The sequence below is a fragment of the Phaethon aethereus genome, assembly GCF_964289735.1.
Source record: "Phaethon aethereus genome assembly, chromosome: 3".
NCBI classification, from domain to species: domain Eukaryota; kingdom Metazoa; phylum Chordata; class Aves; order Phaethontiformes; family Phaethontidae; genus Phaethon; species Phaethon aethereus.
This window is the reverse complement of record NC_138576.1, coordinates 83,803,946-83,822,134: the sequence shown is the minus strand read 5'-3', so window position 1 is coordinate 83,822,134 and position 18,189 is coordinate 83,803,946. Positions and strand designations below refer to the sequence as shown.

Genomic DNA, 18,189 nt, shown 5'->3' with positions numbered 1-18,189 from the left:
CAAAATACACATAAGCCTTAAGCTTACTGAGATGCTATGATCTCTAGCTAAAGAGTTAGCATTTTACCAGCAGATACCACACAACAGTATCACACGCAGCTAAGGGGCATCTTACTGCACCCCAACGCACGTGACCATGCAATGATGATCTGACCATTGCGTACAAGCCAGCTGCCTGTTGCTACAAAAATCCTTTCCAGCTTGGATTAATGCAAAAAACACCCAAATGCTGACTTTCACTGATGCTTAATGCTGACATTTAAAATTAAGATTAAATCTAATGTTTCCACATTATTTTTGAAGCTCTACAAATGCAACATTTAATTAAAACTCACATGAACGCACAATTTGGCTTTCTAAAGGCTTTGTCCTTTATACATTGCACATTTGCCTCCTGGAGCACAGGCTATCTCTGCACAGTAATGAGTTACAGCCTGCTGACAGAGGCTTTCTTGGTGCTTGCTATCACTAAATTCTGAAAAATGTTGTGTCATATCCTGTGATGGCTTCTTTCTAATGACAGACACCACATTAAATATTAATTATTATTTTTTCATGATTGTCCACTTAGTATCACTTAGAACATTCAGTATCTTTAAGAAGTTGAAAATAATGAAGGCTTTGCAATTACAGAACATCCTCCCAACCCCAGGGTGCTCTACAAAAGACCCCAAAACATCTTCCCAGGTGGCAAAACTGAAGTATGCAGAGGTGAGGAAAAGACAGTAGCCCTTACTCTACCCCTGCTCACTGATTCTTTTATGATGAAAAGTGAGAAATGATCTACAAAAAATTCAGATGGGATAACTATCAAAAATGCTGACTTTCAAAAGGTAACACACTACTGAATTTTGGGGTTTTTACCTTGTAACTTTAATCACCTCAATTTTCTTGAAAGCTAGTAGGTGTTTCTTTCCTTCATTGTGATTAAGAGGGAGCACTGCACAGCATGCCAGACAGCAGCAGAAGAAAAAAGGATAGGTCAGGAACTCAAGCCTACAGGTGCACACATACTCATGTTCATCAAGATACGTGGTGTTAGGGAGGTCCCAGCACACACACACATCTCTGTTTATTACTTATCATCGGTGTTGCTGGTGCTACAAAAAGGTTTTGCTTACGCATGCATTATCAACAAGCAAAAAATAAAGCAAGATTTCATAAGGAGTGGAACAAGCTGGTGTTAATGTCTGAAGAGAGAGGAAATGTTACTATATGTTTCAGAAATCACTCAGATATCTATTTAACTAATCATCTAATAATGATCCTAGCGACTTCCACCTCACTCACACATCACCTCGGCAAAATAACTTGCGGTCAGTTTAGGAGTATGGAACATTTCTGGGATGAGAATTAGAACACAACTTTAATTCCCCAGAGACTTGGGACAAAATCAGAAGACAAACTAGAACTACACTGTTGGGGCACCTTAAATTCAGCAAGACAGCAACCAGCTGGAGAGCACATGCTTATATGAAAATTCAAGAATCTATCTCAAATACCACAAGCTGATTTTGACATGACTGACGCTAGTACTACTGTCTATAACTTTTGCTTCAGCATTTTTCTCAAATACCATAATCTAACAAGTTCTCTGTAATTGAGAGGAGTACATCTTAATTTATAAGTAACTCAGCGTGTTCCACAGGATGATCCTTGCTAGCCTCACTTTATTTAGTTTTGACAAAAAAATTAGTAATGATGTTTCACTAAGCTGAGCTGCCCAAGCATGTGATTGTCTTCACTGGTTAACACTCAGTGTTACAAAGGAAACCTGATTTACTGGAATATTTTGGAATGCTGCAGACTACCACATAAACAAACTGGGGGGAAGGTGAAGGAGGAAATCTGTACTGTCTTAGAAAACACAGTTATGAAGACTATAAAGTAACTGTTAACAAACATGTGCTCACACATGACAGTAAAATATCTGAACTTTCAAAGAATTTATATCTCACATTTTATACTAGAACATGCCATATTTTAAGATCTAGTGAGGATATTTAATTAAAAATGAAAAACAGCCCCTCTGCAAAGCAGCATCTGAGGATCTAAGTGAAGGGATCTTTCCATTCGTCTATTTTGCTTTTCTTATTATTATGTTTCTTACTTGTTTCTTTGTTTTCTAATGAAACCAATACAGTAATATACAATTCTATGCAAGAAAATTGTATTTATAGTATACATCAACAAAACCAATATCCACTCCACAGAAACACTTAGGCAGATATGACATGATAAATAACTGGAGAGCTTCATTTACAGCATTTCACTGTAAAGTAAATCAATCACCTGGGAATGAAATATACCTTCCAAGGCACATATGCACATAGGCTATTATTACCGTTTGCTATACTGTTTTGAAGCAAGTAATTCAGTAACCTCTAAATACAAAGAACGCTACTCTCATTGCGCATCAGTGGCCAACAGCTTTCTCTAGAAACTCCTCAATGGGGAACAGAGGTGACACAGTTGAAGAGAACAGTCATTCTAGAAACATGGCAACCACATCAAGCTGCCCCTCTTGCAGGGACACCACAGCCTAATATCAAACCAAGTTATTTGAACAAATACACGTTTTTCTACTGGGTATCCCCACTTGCTGATAAATGGCTACTAAAAGGTTCACTATTAACAGACAACAGTAAGTTTTTCCATGAAAGCCATATGAATGGCTAATTTTAGAGACTAAAAGCCACGCCACTTTTTTTTTCCCCCACAAATATTATGTTATTTTTAAATACAAAAATACAATACCATATAACAGAGCACTTTCTATAGAAGTGGTTTGTCTTTCAACTAAGTCCATTTACAAACCAAGACATATTCTCTCTTGCACTTCACCATGTTCAAAATTAGAAGTCAGCATGACTTGTAAATAATGTGTCAGGGGTTTTTTTTGTTTTGTTTTATATTCTGCCTTGTGATGAACTACTAGGAGGTGTTAGGGAATGTTATGCTATAGCTTTTCTCTAAAAGTTTAGGTACTGCCTGTCACTTCTGCCACGATCCTACCAGCTTTACTACCTAAAGTGTACTTGTTTGGGCAAAACTTCTATACCCCACATCAAGTTAAAAATCCCAGCTTCCGAAAGTATAGAAGCAAGCAGACCAACGCTAATTCCAGAACCAGAACACAGTCTTTACGTTGGGGTTTTTTTACGGTTGCAATGGGTTGCAGTCATCACTGATGCATAACTTTGCCTCAGTGGTCAAAGCTACGGGCACCACTGAAGCAGAGGAAGGCTAGTCAAGCAAGCTGTGATGAAACAGAGCTGTGTTGCTCAACTCCTTCTAAAAGCTGGAAAACAAACGAATGGTCTTATATTAACAGACTACTGCTATTTTTTCTTTCCAGTTTGTCAGTCCTTGGAGCGCTGTGGGAATAGATGCAGGAATACCTCTACAGGTCCTTCACTGATGGGCATTTTCACATTTATATTTACACATCAGCTTCTGAATAGATTTTGCATGTTCTCAAAATGGAGTTTCTTCAGGGTACCAAGATAGGCCAGATCCCAGGCAAAGGCATTTACACCACAAAGTTTAAGCACCTAGACGAAGAGCTGAAGTTAGGAGGATAGTCTCTCTACGTTCCCTCTATGGATGATAGAGACAAAGAGGAAATTATCAAAAAGCAGGTTTAAAAGGAGGAGCTTAATGGAAGCACTGCAAATATGCTTTCCTCTTCCTTTAAACTTATGGAGAACCTGTCCCTCTTGAGTCCTGCATCTCTCTCCAGAACCAGAAGTCACCTCACTTCAGCTGCCTAGACGTCATTCTCGGATAGCAATGCTGATTTCCAGGGAAGCGATCTGGACTTGCCAGGGTGATCATCTACAGCACAAATCTCGAGTGCTACCAAAACAGTCACAAAACCCCAAACCCTCCAGAGCTTCTCAGCTGCCCTTTTGAAAGGGGAGCGCAGCTTTCCATAATCAACAGAACTCCTTGTACTCCTTCAGCGGACTCATCAGGAATGGGGCCAGGGGGGGTGGGGAATCAAAGCCATAGCTGACCACTTCTAATAAAAATGCTGTCTATGAGGAATCAATCCATAAACCATCTCCCCCAGGAAAAGGCTACAAGTACTATTGAAGCCCAATTTAAAAACAGAATTTTAGTAACAAGAGGAGATTTTACAGTAAGGTAAGGGCCTGCTTTCCACTAAGTCTCAGCCAGTATAAATGCAAAAGTAGGCATCAACTTTCAATGTAACACACAGTTCAATGGCTCTTAACATCAGGTGCAATTAAGCACACTTTTAATTTTTATCAACCAAATACCAAGGTAATAAAACTGACAACTCTTGTTGGAGGGTCTTTTTGTCACAGTGATGCTGTTTACCTTGACAGTGCAGTTAAAAGATCATTAGGTAGCTGTACATTTTTCAAGCAAGGATGGCATTCCAGAGCAGAACATGAAAACTTAAAAGAAATTTGTCAAACCTGTTAAGTCTCATGATGTTCATCCTTCTTTTAGTATTTGTTGGATGCTGGAAGCTTACCAGCATCTCAACTAGGAAGCCTTTGGCCATTTCACTAGGAGAGGAAAACGTAATCTCTCCTCACTTCAGCTAACATAGACCCAGGCTAAGTCATCAGCAGAACTAAGTCAGAGTGAAACTCGTTAGTGAGATAAGGAACAGCTGATAACTTGTGTTAAATACTTAAGTTTTTCCTTTAAATCCTGATATACACTCTGTATTCATTGCCTGAATAAATTCCACATTTTAAAAAGACTGATGGTGAAAGGAGAAAGAGTTGAAGGCCTTCTGAGAAGCTAAAAAGCTATTTCATTCATGTCCCAGATTGGAGGCCAGATGTCAAGTTCATACTTAACCTGCCCTGCTGACCCATCACCCAGCTTCAACTCTTCCTCTCAAAAGGAAAAAACAGCAGTATTGCCTGAAATGCAGGTGTAGAATATTTCAGATACCTCTTTTAGCTCGCTGTGTTTGGGGCAGGAAACAGTGCCCCACTCTGTGCCCTTTGGAAAGTGACCTTCTTTTCTTTTTTCAGAATCAGATGAGCCATCAGCAGTCATCTCCATCTCATCCATTTGGTTCTCCTCTTCCTCAAAAACACAGCAACTGGTTTCTTTCAGCTGAAACCCTCGGATCAACAGCTGACAGGCCTCCAAGTCAGCTTCCCACACTCTTTGGAGCAGCTGGCTCCCACAGCTGAAATAAAAGCCAAAAGAAAATAAAACTGCAGTTCAGGGAGAACAGTTGCTATTTCAAGTAACTTTTGGGGTAACTGCTTATTACTAGATAGGAAAATAAAAACAATGAAAAAACAACAGCAGCTCAAATACTTCCACCAAGAGAACACCAGCTATTTCAAACTGAAAAGCAGTAAAATTATGGCCCTCTTACAAAGCTGATGTTATAAAAAAAAAACAACAAAACCCTTTGTGCTAAGATGTTGCTTCCAACCGTAAGACGTACACCGGCTGCATGTGACCTTCTCCTGATAGGATGCAAATCCAGGAGCCTTACAATCACAACTGGAGCTTCCCCCATGCTATGGGATATACAAGCCTAAGAGCAGTCGTGGGCTTTTCCTGAATTTGATGTAGGAGATCATGTATGAGCAATCACACTATTTACTGCATTAAATCAGCTCTAATTTTTGGAATATAGGTATGCTAAATTTCTTGTTAAACTGAAATGTGCCTGCTTCAACTCTGGTGAATCAAATTAGATGAAACTGTAATACTCTTCCTTTCCTTCAGTCTTATGCTTTTGAGTGTTGTCCTTATCTCTCCCTGATGTGCTTTGGGTTTTTTCTATTGTGTTATCCCAAAGAAAAAACAAAAGTATCAGGAAATTCAAACTATCAAACTTCTTCATACTTTTGATCCATTTATTATCTCTCAGAGATGTCCATGTACATTACAGATACTGTTCCCGAGATCCATCCAGTAGATACCTTCACCTTAAGTAAATGGGTATTCTAGGCATAGATAGTTTTTCAGAACAAAACACTAAATACTAACATCACACTGCTCATAAGAGATGTGTTCACATCACACATTGTCTCTAAGGAACCAGAAGATTAGGTTGCCTGCTAAAATATAACAGATTAGTGGCAGAGCCTGGGATGGGACTCAGAAGTGCCGATTCCCGTAGCAATACACACTCCCAGACAGATTTGAATGCTAACATTTAATAACCACAATATTTTTTCCCACAGTTCTTTTCAAATCATTTGCTATATAATAGTAAGCAATTATAAGTGACTAAAAGAAGGAAAATAACTACTTGATTTTAACTTTTCTGACTAAATTAAATACCAGCTTATCTTTTATTCTAAATGAAGAATAAAGGAGCTGTGTTGCTCATAATGAATTCATTAATCTAACAAAGGTACATTTTTAACTTTACAAACTCTACAAGATGCCAAGCTGTAAAATTCACCCAGCAATATTTTGAGACTGAGAGCAAAATCAAGCTTCAGTATTTGAGCTACTTGATCTGTGCTAAGAGTCAGTATCTATGTTTATTGAAGGCAGGATGCAGCATGAGGTCCACAAATTGGTCCCCCCAAGGAGTTCAAAGTACCATTAATTAGAAAAGGAAAAAAATCTTCACTGGATTACACTTCTGTGTTCCATTCAGGTAGCATTTCACTTACCAAGCCAGAAAAATAAAAGAAACCCCACTGTTTCTCCACTTGTCAGTCACATCACCACCGTTACACAGTCAAAACATTTCCCCGCAGACATACACAAGCCCATTTACTTGCTTTTTGCAACCGTTTGTTTGCAGCTGCATATGGCTTATTATTAAAGGCTCAGAAAATATACTAGAGACCTAAATCATAATTTCCATAGCTTGTTTTGGCTACTCAATTTAATGAAGGGGTCTATTGACAAAACTAGGACAGAGGCATATAGTATTCACAGTGGAGAAGATGAATATCATATATAAAAGTATGGCATAAAGGTGCCTGGTCCACTGTTATTCGGCCATGACTCAGCCCATCAGTCGACATGCTTTTGATTGTGGCTAAGCTTTACACCCATTTTCATAATCAGCAATTACCGAACATACTGCTAGTAGACTACTTTTATTTTAAGGACATCATTGATCATTGTATCTGTAAAAGTGATACATCTTGAACTAAGATACTAAGATGTTACGCTGAACTTTTCAACTGAAATCAGTGAACACACATATTAAAAAAAAGTTCAGGAGTCTTGGATATTCTGAACATACCTAAGCCCAAGGAGTCTCCAACTTTTAGTCTGTATTTTGAAATTCAGTGCTTAGAAGCATTTTTAAAATGTATTTTTTTTAATGAAAATTATTTGAAAGATGCAAATAGCTGACACAAACACATACCAAATAATTATTAAAAATTATGTTGTCCCCATGTGCAAAAATCTTTAGCTTTTCCATCAGGTGTAAAATCAAGCTCAATTGAATTTCAGAGTTTGGTTTATTCATGTTCAATCCACACTAAAAGTGCATTTGCAGTCTCAACGAAGCCAAAAATACCTGGAAGCCCGTACTGAACACGATGAGTTTTTTCAGGTATGCAGCTTTTCAAAATAATGAACCGAGATTGGATCAGATTCTATATTATTTGTATGCTTATAATATTTTATGAGGTATCAACCTCTAGGTGTTACATCCCTGTCTGTATGTTACTATCAAAGTGGTGTACGTCCGTGTTCAATGGAGGTGCCTGGCACAACTTGCTGGAATCCACAACAAATCACAATCCATCCACCCTTTATATAAACCCAGCAACAACACAGCATACCTTAATCACCTACTGACTGCGAACTTGGAAGTGTCAGAGTGCTCATGAGTCCAAAAAGCCAGGCTTTGTACAAACACCAAGCAGATTACAATGATTGCCCTTTTCTCAAAAAGACTTTTAGGTTTAAAACAAGCAACAAGAGCTAGGGTACAGGTGAGGATGAGCTGTGGACTGAACATGGCACATTAGTTACAGTACAACAGTTTAATTAGTTACATCAGTAACTAATCAGTCTAATCACTGTCAAGCACACTGAGGTATCACAGTGAATGTGCATTTTAAGGACTTGCAAGAGGCCAACAAAACAGGTCAGAGGATATTTAAGATCTCCGTCCCTCCATAAAAGAATCATGTAAGAAAGGCAGAAGATGCTAGTATAAAAACATAATGGGCAAGTGATTGATATGAATGTGGTTTAACATCTGTAGATGGAAGTCAGTCTTTTGATATTAAAGAGAGACTGAGTAGGTGGTAAAAGATTGTGAGCGGCCTTAACATTGAAGGCTAGCAGTTATGTTTGATGTGACAGGACAGAGGGAATCAATGGAGAAAAGAAAAGACTAAGTGAAATGAACAGAAACACAAAATTTAAAATAAAAAAAAAAGAGAGAGAGAAAAAGAACAGTTATTGCAGTGGCAACAAGCACTTTGAATGGATGAGGGTAGGATGAGACTGCTTTTGTCAAGTCGCGGCCAGGGAAATGGATGTTGAAGTGAGTGAGATGCAACCCTAGTAATTTTTTAGCTGCATGGATAGCTACGACAGGTCTCATCTCAAGGTTACTATGCAGGAAGAATCTACAAGAGCAGGCCTACGTTGACTTGAAGAATGGCTGAGAGATCCACAGCAACACAAAAGGACGCAGCAGGGAGAATTCTGGATTAGGTCAAGTTGATATTGATGAAAAAGCTATCAGAGAAACAAAGCTGTTTATGGACAGGAGGAAATGAATGTGAAACAGAGAGGTGAGTTCTCTTCATAAAGTAGCAATTGAAAGTGTAATTGCAGATGCCTTTACCAAGTCTCAAGTAGTTTTCTACGAAACAACACCAGAGACCAGAGGGTATGAGGAAACTAGAGGATGTCTTCAATTTACATGTAATGTTGGGTGAAATTCATGTCAAGAGTCATATCTAGCAAGGATTGTCTCTCTCTTTCTTGAAGTCCAAAGAACATTGCTCCTCTCTCTTTCCACAAGATTCTCAGAGATATCAATGGGGGCTCTCTGTATGGCTCTCAGCACAACATTATTCTAAAGCTATTTATAGTGCTAACTGGAACTAAGAGAACATGACTTTCCTATTGAGGGCTCTGCATACACACAAAAGGCACATTCAGTTCCTGAACATTACAACCTAAATGAAAACATGCCTGTGTAAAAATAGCCAAAAGATTTTCTATTAAACCCTATTTAAAAAACCAAAGTCCCCCAAAATCTCCTCAAAACCAAACCAGAATCAACACATGGAGACATAACTACTTGTAAATCTCACCATCTCTAGCTTTTAGGAATGCCCCTTGTTGAGCGAATTGTTAAAAGTGGTTTAATATAATAATAATAATATGAATAGATATAATAAAATAATAGTAATATAATAAATAACAGCCCGAGGTCAACACTGTGTGTTGATAGAAGATGTTGCTTATTTCAAGTGAAATCCCTATAAGAAGCCACACCTTGTAAGCCAAGAGGGAGAGACTGAAGCTAAAAGGCTACATAGTAACACATGTATTTAGAAACTGCATAAACAAAAGCTAACTTGGGGGGGGGGGGAGATTAACCATCAGTAAGAAGAAATACGCTGGACAACTTCCCCCCAATAGGTGAGCCACCTAAGGTGCAGATTCAGGAAAGCATGTTCTTACCTCTTCCCACTACCTGGCACACGTGTTAACACTGTGTTCACTGACCCTAAAGGCAGTTTCCTCTGACAAGAAACCAAATGAAATACAACAAAAATAGTCTGGCAGAAACAACAGAGATTTTCATTACCACAACTAAAATGATTGGAAAGTTTTGAGACTTGCAGAAAATGGCAATGTGAATTCAAAGACTTTGCTCTATAACCCTGTTGATCTATTGTACAAACTAGGGAGAGTTTCTCTGTATTTTGGTCACTCATTTCTATTTATATTTGTCACCACAGGGAAGGAACTCTCTCTTCCTACTCTACATTTAGTTATGTCTGTGTTGCCTTTTCTTAAGGCAACAGCCACGCAGTGAACAAAGGAGGCAAGTAAAAGAAAGTATGGAGTAACAATACTTAGAGGAAGACAGGCAACCATATTGCTTTACTGTTAGCAGAAATCCACCCCTCTGATTTGGTGTATCATGTTAGTTCAGTCATGCATTAATAGCCCTTCTTATATTTAAGGTTTCCAGCCTGATCTGTTCTTAATTTTTAACCTTAGCTGTTATATTTTAAGATACCTACAACCAATCTGTTGAATAAACCAAGGACTACAATGTTGCTATCAGTGGGCCATATGAGGCCTTAAGGAGAGGGAGGCACATAACCCTGTTTTCCCTGTCTGGCTGGTGTGCAACTGCAGACTGATAAGGGCGATGGTACAGCTATGGCTCATCAAATCACAGCTCTCAGCTGACAAACATGAGAGAAGAAAATGCAGGAAAGGAGACAAAGAAAGCCTGGACTCTGCCCGAATAGCAAAACTTTTTTTTCCCTTGGCCTCCACACTAGAAAGTCACTTTTTCTAAATATCTGAAAATCAAAACCTTTTGGGTTTTTTTTCTTCTTGCAAGTCTCCCTAATGCAATAAACCCCTTCATACAACCTCAAATTCACAATTCAATTCCTTGCATTGTGTCTCTTCAATCTCCTCAGGAACTGAAAATCTCATTAATTGACTTCATATTGTTCTGATCACATGGTTGTCCCCCTGTGAGACATTCTTTCTACTCCCTTATTTCAAAGCTCACTGACAACACTTGTTTGCTGTTCAGCACTGTTATTGTACATCTCCATGCAAAAACAAGACTCACTCCCAGAAGGTCAGGAGACTCCACACTCCCCATCTGATGACAACCTGCTCTAACACCTACCTTGGAGACTAGCTAGAACTCCTAAGCAAAGTCTGAAGCTTGAAGTACTTTTCCCTGGCACAAGCAATTTGCTTCTCTGACCTTGCCTTCTCCCTTATAAAACATACAATAATATCTAGAAAACAAAAAGTAGCTGACCCTCTTTAAATGTGGTATTTGACCTACTGGAGAATACCCTAGACCAGAACCACAAGAGCCCAAGAAAGCAATCTTCATAATCCCCATCTAACTTCTAGACTCCTACATTTTCGGCACCTAAAAATTTTGCTCTCGGCTGACTTTTCTAATATCTAAACCTCAAGAGCCACAGACAAGTCCTGTGCACAACAGTCCTATTCAAAAGACTGATAGTCTTTGGATAGTCTGTCCTATCCAAAGGACATGATAGTGCAGCACAGAGATGTGGACGCTACTTTCACGCAGCTGGGATAGTGGGCGAGAGCAGTGGCTCTGCTTCCTACAGCATCCCAGGAGCAGAAGCAAATGCGCAGAAAGGGACAGATTTGAGGACACGGGTGAGCAGAGCCACCAGACCAGACCAGCCCTCAGTGTGGTGGCTATGGAATCCTCCTGTCCTCAGGGATGTAGCAGGGCAGAGTATACCTGGAGGTGCAGTGGGCAGAGTACCTGGAGCCAGGTCTTCTGTGTCTTTGTTGAGGGATCTAACCTCTACGATATTGCTAGGGAACACCCACCACATTCTTTTAAGTTGTGTTGGGATTAGGAGATATCACTTCTTGGATTTGTGAGCAAAAAGAAGAATAACAGACCTAGCGGGGAACCCTAAATATGTGTAGACACCTGCTCATCTGAGATATTTAACACTGTAGACACCCTAGGACCAATGTAAAAAACACTTACAGAATGGAACTGAAGTGTAACAAAACCACTTTGGAAAGAAAAATGCCAGGTTGGAACGCAACCACTCAAACACCGAACAATCTCCTTCAGACTGCTACTGCCTGCTGCACAGACCTTGCTGCTTTCACATCTCTCCTTGCCCCTGTCTGAACTTCCACTCCAGGGACAGTGTATTTCTGCAGGTCTGGCCAAGGGACAACCTCCACAGGTCTTTATACTCCCCTCAGTTGAAAACTTACCTCTTTTCTTCCCTGCTTCCATTTTCTCCCCTCTTCTGTGGTGTTACCTAAGCAGGTAACTGCCATTTTATTACTTGTGGTAGCTCCAGGTAGCGCCTTTAGATGAAGAGCCATCCCATGAGAGACTGGGCACAGAATAAGCATATGCTGCACTATGGAATTAACTAGCTGAGAACATCTAAATTACGTTATGTTCATATGTCTTATGTCCTATTTGCAAACAATTTTAATGTATTGTTTTAGCCTCATGTGAAGGATTTCTATAGTATGTGAAAATGTACATGTATGAAGTAAATAAGCCTTTTTAACTTTTATAAATACTTTCCTTTAACATAATGGTAGTGACATTGAAGCAAAATGAATGTACCATGTAACATATATTTTCACAGTGCTAAAAAAAAAGAGGGACAGTTTTCAAATGTGCGTACCAAACTGTCAAAGCAGGGTAAACAAAGGGGATCTGTGAGTGGAGGCAGTTTCCTACTTTGGATTTGTAGCTGACTGATTTCTATCAGCAGCTGAGGTACATAATTGAGAATACAGCTTCACCGCAGAAGGCAAAACAAATCGTGCATTAGCAGGGAGGGCTAGAAGCAAACCACTGCCCCAGGACCAACTGTAAGTGGGACCAGCGTGTCTGATCTCCTTCTAGAATTCCTTTTTCCCTCTAGTTCCATTATGTTTTACAGCAATAATTGTATGTTAACAAAGTGATGAACCAGAAATAATTTGTACCCTCTCCCATAAATTCCACTCTCGCACACACAAAAATGCATCAAAATATTTCTCACATGAAGAGTCATTACATCCTCACATTAATACTTTAAATCAGTTTTGGGCATTTTGTATATATGCATAATGAGGTTACACCACCAATTCTATAAATTGTATAATTGAGAACAAATTGATAAACGCATTCTATTATGATGAATAGATCCCAAGGTTCCTAAGGAATTTTCTTAGACCTTTCAAATGCTATTAACTTGAACTGACTTCATAAAACATTTCTTAAAAAATTCCTTCTCATTAAGACATTCAGAATTCTTCATAGAAAGAGGCTAATAACAACCAATAAGAAATAATATTCACGTAAAAATACATGGTCCCTCAGAGTGATCTCAGTAAACAGAAAGACATAAACATCTGATAGTATTTTCTGAAAAATGGTTAAAAAAAATTAAGTCTATCCGCTACACTCATTTTACCCACAAATTCTTCCACTCAGTAAAACATTACCTACTGCATCCAACATATTGAAGGATTTGAATCTAAACTGAAATCTAAATCCAATCTGCTAAGAATTGTGACATCGTTCCCTTGCCCATAGAAAAAAAACCTGATATCAGCATCTTAAAGACAGAACTACCACCTTGTATGTTATGTGAAATGTACATATTTTATATCCACTTTTTCTTTTCTTGAAAGGCCTGTTCAAAACAAGGAGGAAGAAATTTTTTTCTAGTGCTTAAAACCAATAATGGACATTTGATTAGTGTTATTAAAAAACCAAGATACCATACAATACCAAACAATATTTTTGTAGTTTTCTCTTCAATCCTCCAGCCATTTATTTTACCCGGCACAAAACTTTAATCACGGCCTGTCATCTTATCTTGCTATCAATATTCAATGTCACTGTGTTATACTTAAATTATCTCCACTGGAAACACAAAATGATAGACTACTGCAGCTGATGGTTTTCACTTTGATTCTTAATGCAAGGTGGATGCAGGAATGGGACCAACATGTCAAATGCAGGAAATTAAGTAATTTACAAGGGAAGAAGGAAGGCACCTTGTAGTAAGAATTTACTACTCAATTTTGTCCCGACATTTACTGTGCAGTTTATTTTTACTATATTACCTAATCTATAATGTAAAAATTTACTACCTGCTTTCAGGGCTATTTATTTCTCTTTAAAAAAAGGAATAGAGTAATGGTCCTCTGCCCCTACCTCCCCTGAAAGATCTATTATAAATAACCTAATCTAAGAGTAAAAAACTTAACTTTGATAGATGAGGAGAAAGCTACCAGGGAATTCTTCTTACTAAGCAGTCCACATAAAGCCAGCTTCTCAACCCTAGTTTATCATTCACCTCATTCATAATCTGATAAAGCACCTTCGAGTTTGGTACTAACACTGATAACTCAGTCTGCATCCTGCTTGCCTTTGGCTCCTGCAATAACAGCAAAGTCCCACAATGTCATTAAACAGCTGGGTTGGAGCTGATTTTTTTTGACTGCATGGGAATTGCTGGAATGGGATATTTTTTCTGTAGTATTTAATATTTCATCTCAAATCAGATTTAAAGGAGAAGCATGAATTTGGCCCTGATTTTGGAAACTATGCATCTCAGGGTCTATGTATTTGTTGAAGCTCTCTTCAAATGGTTGAGCTGCTGCACAAGCCTAAATACTTTCATGAGCTTGAACCGCACAAAGGATTCAACTTCTAGTGACTTCCACTGAAACCGAAGCAAGTAAGCAGCTTTCAAAGTCACAACCGGTTCTAATCCAGGAAAACAGATTTGTTTCCAGAAGTATGCCACAGGAAGAAAGTACAGCATTTGCATGGAGGCCACATTCTCAGCTGCCGCGAATCTGCACTGCTGCAATACCAGCAATGCCTATTTATACCAAGAGAAGAATGTGTTCTTATCGCAAAGCAATTAGAATAACGAGCCTGATGTCTTCTTGTTTATTACAGTCTCTGACCGCAAGCGTTAGGAAGCATATAGAAGGAATTTACAATTCTCCTATCATTTTTCTTCACCTCTGTTCTCCAACATAGAATTCAACAGTTTATAATACATTCTGCTCTCTGAAAGGATAACAGATTTAGACTTTCAGTGCACGTGAATTTGGGAATGTGAATCCTCTTGTGTACTACTGGCTGAGCAGGAATTAAGCGTACATAACGACTAAAAATAACAGGACAAAGAAATGTCCTTTTAGAAGAGATAAAATTGGGAGAGATGATATATTGTCATCATGTGGGAACATACCTTGAAATTCAACCTTTGTAACCAGGAAGACACACCTGGAAAAATTAGAGTGTCGGCCAAATACTGATGTCAATAGCTGCGTACTTACAGAGTTCCTCTGCAACACCCGAGGGCACAATATGACCTGCTGGGTCAAGTAAGGTCAGGAGCCAAATCCTGTTCTGGCTCAAAAAGAGCAAGAGAGAAAGGGCAGGGTCTACACATCCTCCCTGGTTGGACCCTGTTAGCTACAACGAACCCTGGCTGCTGTGCGCTGCCGACGACAGCGTGCCGCTAGCTTGCTGGGGCCTGCGTGCCTTCCCAAACTGGCGGAGTACATTCCCAGCAGTAAGCACACAAAGTAATGAATGCTTCCAAATGCTAGCTTGAAAGACTATCCCAGTTGCATACAAGCTAGAGCTATTCTACATCTTCATACTCACGCTGTGCAGGTGATGATTATTTATTTTCTACTCATTTAATTATCATGATGCTTGTAACTAATTGGCCAGTGAAGACTTTGTGCAAAGTATTGTCCAAACAGAGGACAGAAAGAGTAATCAGCACTGCTGAGCAGCAGGCAGATGACATCAGACATCCATCCTCGTTTTCCTTGATCACTCTGCACCCATTACTACTGTTGATGGCAATCCGGCTCAAGAGAGTTAACAAAGCTTCTGAGAAATGCACAAACTGGTTTCAAATCTTGTCTTCAGGGACACACTCAAGAACAGCAGCAGTAGGAAAATACACATCCACCTCTGAACATTTTTCTTGCCAAGTTCAGAAGGGATCAGGTCTTTCTCACTACGTATATTCACCGACACACAGCTTCCAAGGGGACCTGGTTCAGAGAGCAAAAGCCATGGACACAGAGGTGACAAACAGTTTTGCGTACTCTTCCCTCCCCTCACATAATCATACCTCCACAACTGAGGTTGCATGAAACCAGCTCACACAGAAGACAACAGCAGGGCAGACCAAGCAAGGCACAGGTGATGCTGATTGGCAAAGAGAAGCACTTTGAAGAGTCTACAGCCATGATGCATTCACCTTTTGCTCAGTAAAAAAAAAAAAAAAAAAGACTGGGGAAAGTCTCAAGAAATTACTGGAAACTGCTTAAGCGAATGGTTTTTTTATAAACTTTTCAAACTCAGTCCCTAGTTTCTAGAGGGCCTCTCATCTGACACTACACTCTTACTAAACAACTGCAAATAACACTAGCACCTCCTGTTGCAGATTTTGTCCATTATCTGTCCTTTACCTTTAGATACTCTGTCAAGCTAAGTCTACAGCAGCTATAGCACACTGCAGATGCGTCCTCATGTTGACAGTCTTAGACCTTATCTTCAAACATCCTCAAAAAATCCTAGGATGAGGTCAGTGGAAGAACACTCTTTTTGAAGCACAATGAAGCTGTGAGATAGAAATATCTCATGGCCAAAGCATCTTTGCATAGGAAATTCAAAACTATTAAAAGCAAATCACCAAAGCTTACTGTATCAACCTTTCCTTCACTAATGCATAGATATCTACAAGAAAAATGGTATAGGCTTCCAGGTCAAAAAGCAATGCAACCTACTCGCAGGGAAGAGGAAGCCAGTGGGACTGATGTCGGTCTTGTTAGACATTCACCATTCATGAAATGGAATCCTTTCTGCATTCACAAGTATCACTGATTAACAAACAAACAAACAAAAAAGATGAATATGAATTTCAAACTCTTAATAAAATTCATGTAATTGAATCAAATAGAAAGAGACGATAAAACGTGGAAGAGCACAAGTGATTTAAAAAAAATAAGGAAAACATTACTTCTGCTTCAAAATAGGGAAACCTCAGCACACCAAAGCAGCGAAGTGATACAGCATTACTTATTCTTGATGAGGCAAGAGTTTGCAGTGGAGAGGACTACTGTAACATTAATGAGTTTCAGCAGAGCGTTGAACTCTAGCTTTGCAGGCACGACTGACCAGCACGAGAACAATGCAGCGTAAGAAAAAGGCATACAGAATAAGAAAAGATCCCAACAAAATACACAATTACTAGCCAGCTAGGACTTTCAGAACATTTTCTTTTTAAGCAAGGGCAATACTTTCTGTTTTAAGAAGGGGAGACCCAGCCTTGCCCTCTGATAATTTTTGCTATGCTAAGTATAAAATGAATGGAAGGCATAGAGCCTGGAGGGAAGCGGGGAGAGGCAGGCAATCTTTTCCATGAATAAGCAGCAAAATCCCCTGTCACCTTGTCTTTGCCAATGCTGCACACTAACTACTGAAGTTAATTCAGTAACTTCAAAAAAGCCCTAGCCTGGATGAAACCTAATATGGACAGAGAGTTACTAAAGGCTGTGTGACCACGTGCTTTGCTTTTTCTAAAGCTTTAAGAGACACTAGAAACTGGCCCCAAATCTGGCCTCCTTTTTTTTTTCTTCTAAAAAGATGTAGTTTCAATGCTGAGATTAGATTTTAAAAGAACAGAACTTTCCCCTACTTCTCATAAAACAGTAGTCATGTGCCACAGTTCCCCCACCTCCCAATTAAAAAGGAAAAAAAGAAATCAGTATTTGTGACCCAGCATCTCTGCACAGGCAAAAAAAAAAGGAAAAAAGACAACAGCAATTGCTAAGCTTGTCATTCTTGTGCCCTTCTTCGCTTCTTACCATCCCATATAGAAGCCAAACAGTCATTAAAAAATGTTCAAGGCACAACAGATACCAAATATACACTGGTGTAATACTAACTCCCTACTAGGACTTAACACAAAATTTACTTTTCTGCTTTATGTCCCCTTCCCCCAGTCAACTGCTGGACCCAAGAGCTTCCTCATCACATCCCTCTCTTTCTGCAAAAATCTCCCTCCACACATTCAGCCAGCAGATGGTTCCTCAGGAATTAAAATAAAGACCTCCTCCCCTTGACAGCAAGAGTTCAGTTTATCACTGCAGACTCAGAAGATCCTTGTTATAGCCACAGAAGACACGGTGGGTTCCAGCAACCAAAAAAATCCCCTGTCATTTATTAACTAGCACACCTAGCAGCTTGCTTTTCATTATTCACAGCTCCTTTTATTCATGGATATTTTGGGCAAGTGAACTTTTCCTCACTACAATAGTACCAAAACAAAAGATTAGTGGGATAGTAAAAAAAGCTTGAAAACTGTTTCTGCATATCGAGTGGAAGCAACTCTGCATATACATGCTGGTTTTGCCAATTTTTCCCTCCCCTGCAGAAATCTACTTAAAATGCTATTTTTATTCACAAGTTCC

General features: G+C 39.2%; 1 protein-coding gene across 1 annotated transcript in view; it reads right to left on the bottom strand.

The window, feature by feature from the left end:
* The window catches only part of DISC1 (DISC1 scaffold protein), a gene marked incomplete at its 3' end in the record, with an annotated part of 216,437 nt that overhangs the window by 19,278 nt on the left and 178,970 nt on the right, over nucleotides 1-18,189 (bottom strand). Inside the window, exon 11 of the mRNA XM_081998396.1 lies at nucleotides 4,939-5,182. Coding sequence (XP_081854522.1) covers nucleotides 4,939-5,182 — 244 coding nt within the window. The remainder of the gene's footprint in view (nucleotides 1-4,938; nucleotides 5,183-18,189) is intronic.